General features: G+C 46.0%; 1 protein-coding gene across 2 annotated transcripts in view; it reads right to left on the bottom strand.

The window, feature by feature from the left end:
• Positions 1 to 2648: 2648 nt before the first annotated feature.
• Positions 2649 to 9710, bottom strand: part of KIF3C (kinesin family member 3C) — a 211170-nt gene continuing 204108 nt past the window's right edge. For both annotated transcript variants that reach the window (XM_029596276.1, XM_029596275.1), the window contains exon 8: positions 2649 to 2962. In XM_029596276.1, coding sequence (XP_029452136.1) covers positions 2869 to 2962 — 94 coding nt within the window. In that variant the 3' untranslated portion in view covers positions 2649 to 2868. The remainder of the gene's footprint in view (positions 2963 to 9710) is intronic.

Below are 9710 nucleotides of genomic sequence, written 5' to 3'. Positions count from 1 at the left end.
ACACTCCATTGTAGACATTGTGAGGCCCATCTGTCGTTTACAGATAGGGATAGTAGAAATATGTTACTGCATTCTTAAGAGTTCACTATTATGGCATCACCAAGACCCCAAAGCTTCCACTATGAACTGAACCTCTCTGGTTTTTCCCAGCAGGAAATAGAATAGAATTTCTGTGGAGCTTTTTTTTTTTTTATCTAGGACAGCCCATTTTCTTATTAGGCACCATTCAGGATGGTAGACCCCCCCTCATCACCTTCCCCTACCAGAAAACGCCAGTGACAGTAAGGGCAAAATCCATTTTAAAATCTGTGCCTGTCTGGTACTGGGCTGTACGGAGCAGAACTGGTACAAATAATCAAGGAGGCCTTGCTAACATCTTCCAAAGAGGAAAAGCCTGGTGGTTAAAGCAGCAGACTAGAACCAGAAAAGCCTGGGTTCAAATCTTGCTAATAACCTTGCGTAAATCACTTTACCCTCAGGTACAAACTTCAGGATCTATTTACTAAGGGGTAGATTTTGAAAAAGTACGCTGGATTTTATAAGATACGCGCGTATCTTCTAAAATCCTGGATCGGCGCGCGCAAGGCTGCCGATTTCGTGTAGCCGGTGTGCGCCGAGCCGCGCAGCCTGCCTCCGTTCCCTGCGAGGCCGCTCCGAAATCGGAGCGGCCTCGCAGGGAACTCTCTTTCGCCCTCCCCTCACCTTCCCCTCCCTTCCTCTACCTAACCCACCCCCCCGGCCCTATCTAACCCCCCCCCCACCTTTATCCATGGATTTACGCCTCCCGGAGGGAGACGTAAATCCACGTGCGCCAGCGGGCTGCTGGCGCGCCGAGACCGGACCTGGGGGCGGTTCTGGAGGGCGCGGCCATGCCCCCGGAACGCCCCGGCCCGAAACCATGCCCCCGGGCCCGCCCCCAAAACACCACGCCCCGCCCCCAAAACGCCGTGTCGTTCGGCCCCGCCCCTGACACGCCCCCTTCCGAAAACCCTGGGACTTATGCGAGTCCCGGGGTTCTGCGCGCACCGGCGGCCTATGGAAAATAGGCGTGCCGGCGCGCAAGGCCCTGCTCGCGTAAATCCGGGCGGATTTACGCGAGCAGGGCTTTGAAAATCCGCCCGTAAGGTTTTTCTCCCATTATGTGTCCATGAGAAACATGCTTAGTAAATCATGCCCTTACATTGTGAGCCATTTGGGGACAGGGAAATACTTGAATGTAATCCCCTTAGAAGTGTCATGGAAGGCAGAAAATAAAATAAACTTAACAGGAAAGCCATCCTTCAGACCTAAGGCTCTTGCATGGATGTGGCTTCAACATCACAGAGTGGGAAATCTTCAAAACAATCAATGAGGGTGTAAAAAGCATTTTACCCGCGTTAAATCAGCTGTCTGAGAATTTCTCTCCCTCGACGCGGCAAAAAAAAAAAAAAATCTCTGCGAAAGGAGGCAGTCTTGGGGGTATTTAGGTTGGAGGAGGACATAAGTGCACATGAAGACGGCATTTTGAAATCTACCCGTAGAAAAAAAAACAGACAGGTGCAAGTGATCGCATGTACTTTGTCCCCACATCAATTTTCAAAAGGAAATTGCATCTAAGTGTTCCTTTTGAAAATGGGTGCAAAGCCCGCAGTTAAAAAGTGGGTGTGGACTTTGTCCCAATGTGGAGAATTAGAAAATTGCCCCCAGAATGCTTATGTGCTCAGTAAAAACTCAATTTCAGAACACTCCCCCCACTCTCTGGGGGATGAGGATTACTGCTCTTCCTTCTCCTTCCGTGATCTGCCATAATTTTATCAAGCATGTGACCACCCACAGCGCTAACCTACGGCAGTGCTGGGGGAATTGAGATATTGTTGAATGCTATGTGACCAGTGGAACTGCATCAACATACAACAAGAGCACCTCTCTTTTTTTTTTTTTCCACTTCAGGGTTTGAACCCCATGTGTAAATATAATAAATAAAGAAGTAGATCCCACTAGACCTTATCTGTTTTTGGGTATTGTGTTCATTTACAGTATCCTCTAGGCTCACAGAAACCAGCACTGGCTGCGCAACAGACGAGGGCTGCTCTGAGATCAAGCCCTCTTGGCCGCATCGGCTGGCGTCTTCCTCAGCTGCTACAGAACAGTATTTCAGCCGTTTGTCAAATTCCATCATGCCAACGAAATGATTCGGAGGTCAGTTCGCCAAGCAGAATTGAGAAGACACCCTCCCCCCCCCCCACCTCATTTCTAGAACAAATCAACAAAAATGTTCCCAGTGACGAACGGAGGAACTCGGCCATCCCATCTCAAAGCAAACCAGCCGATGAGAATTTGTTCATCTCTAATCCAGGCACCCACCCCCCGCCCTCTACAGAGCACTCCATTATAACACAGCTGACCACTATTTGTGCTGTACGGTATCGGATGCTGGAAGCATTCCTAATCAGCAGGGGAGTCTGGCATCCAGGAAGGCCACAGCTGCCCTGCAGTAGGCTCCTGCATAACTGACAACATTTTACGGTTACAGAACTGAGCCCATCGCTCTGACCTAAGGAATCCACAGAATCTTCTCAGCTCCTGTCCTTACCGGTTTTTAAATTCCAGAACAAAAAAAAGTGCCCTTTCCAAATCAAAACAGAAATAACGTTAGGAAAGTCATTCTATGTAGGCTGAGAGATGAAATAAATATATTAATAAATAAATAAATAGCGACAACCTATAAATAAAGGGGGAAAAAAATGATGATGATAATCCCCCTGAAAGGCTCCAACCCTTCGGGAACAACAAGAAGGTGCGATTGGTGGAATCCGCTTTTGTGCTGCATGTTTATCAGGAGCCGGTGACTCCCAGGAAGCATCTGCTGCGCGACATCTGCAAGTGGCATTACTCATGAGTCGATGTCAAAGGGTTGCGTTGTGAGCTAGAAGTCAATGAGACATGGGTTGCTGAAGAGGGGAGGAGTCTGGGCTGCTGGCACCTAAAGAGAAAAAAAAAAGATGATAACACAATCAACTCCATCTCTAGCAGCAACATTTGTTCAGACTGAAGCACACATCAGCAATGTCGCAGAGAGAGCATGCAATAAATATTGGTATCGACCATATACCACTAATGAACACAATGCATGGCACAAACCACTGCCAACAGACATGGCTGTATATCATATGCATCTCATAACTGACATGGCTATATAGTGCATACCACTAAATGCAAACACAGTTGTAGGATATCCTAAAAATAAGGATGTATACTCTCAGCAGCTGGCATTTCTGCTGCAGAACAAACTTAAATCTTAGTAAAAAATAAAATCTACCCTTCTAAATTGTTACGAACATAAGAAGTTGCCATACTGGGTCAGACCGAGGGTCCATGAAGCCCAGCATCCTGTTTCCAACAGTGGCCAATCCAGGTTACAAATGCAAACAGCGCGACCGAAATCGGGGCCAAAAACAAGCAGCAAAGGTAAAAAAAATCCCGCCGAGACTCAGGTCCCGCCTACGCCTCAGCTCAACCAATCAGAGCCGGCCCAACGGGGATTTAAATCGCGGCTCTCTTCGGCGCCATCTCCTTTCCCTTGCCGCTGCCGCTACTGCTGGGGAGGGCCTGCGCAATCGGCGCCGAGCCCCGCCGGGGGAAGGTCAGCAAAATTCACTCCCCACCCGGGCGGCCTCAGCGCTGACAGCGCGACCGAAAACGGGGCCAAAAACAAGCAGCAAAGGCCCCTCCTCCGCCTCCGAGGGACACGCCCAACAGCCGGCTGCAAGGCAGCCAATCGGCTGAGGCCAAGTAGCCCTTAAATCAAAAACCACCCAGACGCCACGCGTCGAACGCCACGCGTCGAAGGAGCGCGTCAAAGGGGCTGGCCCCTTTGTGCGCCCCTTAGTGCAGACCGGAGTGCAGACCACCGCAGACATCAGGTTCAACACCGTCCTACTTACTTAACAACCAAACAACTGCAGTAAGTACAGAACAACTCTCAAGCTCTCGCCCTACCACCGTAGGCCCCCGCGCCGACCACGCTGGGATTTAGCTCGCTTTCTGCCGATTCGTTTCGCCGACACCCATACAACCGCATCGAAAGGCCCCCCTACCGTTAGCTACATCACCGTGAGAGGAACGCCAGAGGCCTAACCCAAGTCAGCAGGGCTCGCCGCCTACTTACTTCATTTTGACGCAACCAAACTTGATTTAATAGGCACGGAGCGATCCCAGGAGTCAACTAAGCATACATCCAAGGATCCCATGGTCCATGGCTCATACTCATAACTGCCTCTTCAACACTCACTCAGACTCGCCAGCTTGCAAGTAACAGCGACAGCAATCATCCTACCTCAAGTAACAAGCAAGTAACAGCGAGTAACAAGCAAGTAACAGCGACAGCAATCATCCTACCTCACCAGCAACCATCCAGCCTCACCAGCAATCATCCAGCTAAGACAGCTCTCATCCAGCCACACCAGCAGTCAACCAGCCTCGACACCATTCATCCAGAGTGTCCAATACCTAATGCAACATTTTCAATATCACACCACTGTTCCCAACTAATTGAGACACAATAATGCACCTCTGCACCATTCCTAAAATCTGGCAAAAAATCAGAAAGCACACAAAACCAGCAATTCATCTCATCTCACGACAACAAAGACTATTACCAATAATGATCTCACCGATAACTCAATTTCTTGGACTCTCATTATTTACCTTAACACTATTCAACGCTCAGTCGCTCTCCAAAAAAAATGGACATCCTCAGTGACTACCTCATAGAAGCCAACCCAGATATCTGTGCAATTACAGAGACATGGCTAAAACACACAGATACTGTACTCATAAATCAACTGCCCATACAATCTTACGACGTATTCTCCGTCCCAAGACCCAAAAAAAGAGGTGGAGGTCTCCTCCTTGCAGCAAAAAAAGGTCTTAATATTACCTTACAACTTACCAACTCCTCCAACAAACTTGAATTCTCCCTCTTTAATTCGGAACAAATCCAAATAGCTTTAGTCTACGCACCACCAGGAACCTTAGAATCGGATCCCTCTCTACTGATAGAACTTATAGCCAAACACATAAACGCCGACAAACCTGCTATAATCCTCGGAGACTTTAATTTACACGTAGATGCTTCTCCACAATCCATCAACTGCCAAACAGTTCTTTCCTCTCTCAACCATTTGGGCTTTACTCAAATTATCAACAGTTCTACCCACAAGGCAGGCCACACTCTGGATCTAATCTTTATTAATGATCCCTTTAACATTCATACCAACCCCACTTGTTCACCAGTTCCATGGTCAGACCACAAAGTTATCCACACAACCCTCAATATCAACAACCCACCACCTCAAACCACTAACAAAATCACCATCCACTTCAGGAAACCATGCTCTCCAGACATACTCAGTGAAAAGATGTCTGAAGCATTAAAGCAACTGGACCTCACAGACGCAACAACTGCAACTACTTCTTGGATCAATATTAACAATAAAATTGCAGATCAAATCTGCCCAACTACAACCAAAACCATACAACCTACTCTAGACAATAGGAAACCTTGGTTTACACCCGAACTTAAATCCCTTAAACAATCTCTCAGAAAAAAAGAACAAAGCTGGAGAAAAAACCCAACCACCTCTACACATGCCATCTACAAATCCCTCCTCAACAACTACAGGAATACAATCCTTAGAACAAAGAAAGAATTCTACGGAAAAAAAATACACCACTTTATATTCGACTCAAAGGCTCTCTTCTCATACGTCTCCTCTTTAACCAAACCATCTCCGCCTACTATCCCAGACCACCAAGCCCTCAACAAAGCAAACGAACTAGCCAACTTCTTCAAATCAAAAATCACTAACCTTACCCAATCAATCACATCCAGCAACTTTACTCTAACTCACCACCTCACATCCTGGCCGCAACAAACCACAAGCCTGGATTCATTCGAGCTCACTTCTTCACTGGAGATTGAAAACACACTCAAAAAATTCAAACCTTCCTCCCACCCATCAGACCCAATACCAACAAATCTCCTCATCGCCATACCAAACACCATCTCAAAACCAATTGCAGAAATTATCAACACATCCCTTTCTCAAGGTTTAGTTCCTAACCAGTTAAAATTGGCAATACTTAAACCATTACTAAAGAAACCAAACGCTTGCCCATCAGACCCAGCTAACTTTAGACCCATCGCAAACTTACCACTTATCGCCAAACTGATGGAAAAAATTGTCAACAAGCAACTGTCAGATTACTTGGAAGATCATAACATTCTATCCCCAGCTCAATATGGATTCCGAAAACGACTAAACACCGAATCTCTCTTACTATCTCTCACTGACACAATCCTCGTTAATATGGAGCATAAACAATCATACCTGCTTATTCTTCTAGATCTTTCCGCTGCATTTGATACGGTAAAACACTCCACTCTAATAGACCAACTAGCCAACATAGGGATCAAAGGCACAGCCCTTAGTTGGTTCCATTCCTTCTTAAGCAACAGATTCTACAAAGTAAGGATAAACAACAAAGAATCGCATCCAATCTTGACAGAGCAAGGAGTCCCACAAGGATCATCACTTTCACCCACCCTCTTCAATATTTACCTCCTCCCTCTCTGCCATCTACTCTCAAACCTTAAGCTCACCTATTACCTATATGCAGACGACATACAAATCCTCCTTCCGATTACAGAATCCCTTCAAAAAACCATCACTTACTGGAACGAATGCCTACAGCCCATCAAAAACCTACTCTCAAGCCTCAACTTAGTAGTGAATGCTAATAAAACCGAAATGCTCATTGTCTCCCAGGATCCACGCACAATCTCTTCCAGCCTTTCTCTACCAAACACAAACAACTCATTCTCATCTGACGTCAGAGACCTCGGAGCATGGCTTGATAATCATCTAAACCTAAAAAAGTTCGTAAACAATACCACAAAGGACTGCTTTTACAAACTGCAAGTCCTCAAAAAACTTAAACCCCTCCTTCACTTCTCCGACTTCAGGCTAGTACTACAATCCATCATTCTTTCTAAGCTAGACTATTGCAATTCCCTGCTACTTGGTATACCCGCCAACACCATCAAACCATTACAGATGGTTCAGAATTCAGCGGCTAGAATTCTAACTAGCACTAACAAAAAAGATCATATCACCCCAATCCTCCGGAACTTACATTGGCTACCCATTAAACAAAGGATACTCTATAAGGTACTCACTATCATCCATAAAGCGACAAACAAACTAGCTCCCATCACATTAAGCTCGCAACTACAACTACACACTTCCTCCAGACCAATCAGAAGCGCATACAGAGGAACACTGCTTGCTCCACAAATAAAATCATCATTGAGCAAACGAGCGCTATCTTCAGCAGGCCCACACCTATGGAACACGCTTCCCCCAGATCTTAGACTAGAACCCAGTCATCAAGAATTCAAAAAAAGACTGAAGACTTTTCTCTTCCAACAAGCTTTCCCAGACGCTTAAGTGACAGACAGACTCCCTAATTACTAAGTATCCTAATTACCCTAATTATAGTCACTGTATCCAGTACTAATTCTAAAATATCTACAACTGGACAATTATCTTTGAGATCAAAAATTTACTTTATTTCATATATATATTTGGCATTGCTTATATTTATATTTATTGCTACGTTAAATAGTTATACTGCTTATATAATATATTATATTTCTTACCAGTTAAATTATTATTTCTTTATTTAGCTCTATGTTAAATTGTCAACCAGTTATACTGTTCCATATGTTCTACTGTTCCATGTAAAGCTCAGCTCTCTGTTGAGCAGTTCTTCGTTTTATGTAAACCGGAGTGATTTGTAGTCCCTACAAGAACTTCGGTATATAAAAATTAAAATAAATAAATAAATAAATAAATGCTACTAATGCCAGTAATAGCAGTGGCAATTCTCTAAGGGCTGGATTTTCGAAGGGTTATGCATGTAAGTCCCAGGGCTTGCAAAAAGGGATGGGGAGGGGGCGGGGCAGGTGGGGTCAGAGGCTCCTGGCATAGCAGCCATTTGCTGTTGTGCCGGGGATCGGCGCCGGCCAACTGCTGGCACGCGCAACTTACTTCTGCCCCAGGGCTGAAGTAAGTTTTAAAACAACAAACAAAAGAGAAAGGTAGGGGGGAAAGGGTGGGGGAGGTAGGGGAAGGGAAGGTGGGGTGGGGGGTAGGGAAGTTCCCTCCGAGGCTGGTCCGATTTTGGAGCGGCCTGGAAGGGAACGGGGGAAGGCAGTGCGGTCTCGGCACGCGCAAGGTGCACAATTGTGTACCCCCTTCCGCGTGCCGACCTCCAATTTTATAACATGTGCACGCCTGCGCGCGCATGTTATAAAATCGGGCATACATGTGTGCGTGCCGGGTAGTGCGTGCACATGTACGCCCGCATGTACTTTTGAAAATCTACCCCATAGTCAATAGCAGTTTATGGACTTCTCCTCCAGGAACTTATCCAAACCTTTTTTTAAACCCAGCTATAATAACTGCCTTAACCACATTCTCCAACAACGAATACCAGAGCTTAATTGTGCATTGAGTGAAAAAGAATTTTCTCTGATTTGTTTTATATATGCTACTTGCTAACTACAGGTACAATGGATGATACTAATAATAGGTTACAAATTTTTACTAATAGGTCTGAAATTTCATTTTTTAGTGTTTTTTTGTTCAGTGTTTCTAATTCATTCATGACCCCTGTATCCCTTTCAAGAGTTTGAAATGTTTCATCTTCTCCCTGGTTTGCAAAAATTCAAAATTTACAGCAAATACCATATTTTCATTTTGTTTTTATCTCTAGCTTGGCTGTTTAAGGTATTTTTCTGCCTTTGGTCTCTTCTCTGCTTTCATTTTTTCTATCTTCTAATATTGCTGTGCAGCGGCAGTAACTCCATTTTATTTCTCCGGGTCAGCATGTGGCAGATGGCAGCGAACCCAGGTTCTCCTGCTCGAGGTTGGCACTTTGTGTGGTAGGGTGTTGCAGCTGCCTCCCACAGTTTGGGTTGCCCTCCCCTGTGTTGTGGTAGCAATCTGGTTGTATAACCCTGACAGACTTTCACATACCTCCAGGGGTACATATACCTCTGGTTGAGCACCATGCCGGCTTGTAACACAACCAAATCTGCCCCTTCTTTCTGAACACACTACCAAAACCCTTATCCTCTCCCTCATTACCTCCTACTTTATTGCAAACTGCTCCTCACAGGTCTCCCATTGAACCCTCTCTCTCTCTACTACAGTCCTATTCAAAATTCAGTTGTGCAACTCAACTTCCTTCAGTGTCCTAGCAACCATGTGATCCCTCTTCTCAAGTCACTACATTGGCTTCCCATCTGCTTCTGCATATTGTTCAAGCTTCTCCTACCCACCTACAGAGGAATTCACTGGGCAGCTCCTCATTACCTATCCAGGGCTGGTGCTAGTGATTATGCTGCCCCGTGCAAACAATTTCTGTGCTGCCCCCTTCCCGTTCAGGGACAATGCAAGGGGCTCAGCCACCCTAGGCAAGTCATCGTGCCGAACATCCTTTTCCTGTCACCCCCCCTGCCTGCCGTCTTTCTCTTGTGGGTCTTCCTGATTGGGGGGGAGAGTGGAAGCTGTGCTCGGGCGCGGGCGCGTGTGCACACGCAAACGGAGATGGGCCTCTTCGATGGCTGCTGGCGGCTCGCTGCCTCCCCCAGGTGTGCTGGC

Source organism: Rhinatrema bivittatum, chromosome 3 (genome assembly GCF_901001135.1).
Source record: "Rhinatrema bivittatum chromosome 3, aRhiBiv1.1, whole genome shotgun sequence".
Classification (NCBI taxonomy): domain Eukaryota; kingdom Metazoa; phylum Chordata; class Amphibia; order Gymnophiona; family Rhinatrematidae; genus Rhinatrema; species Rhinatrema bivittatum.
The sequence above is the reverse complement of the archived record's forward strand: the minus strand, read 5'-3'. Positions and strand labels throughout refer to the sequence as shown.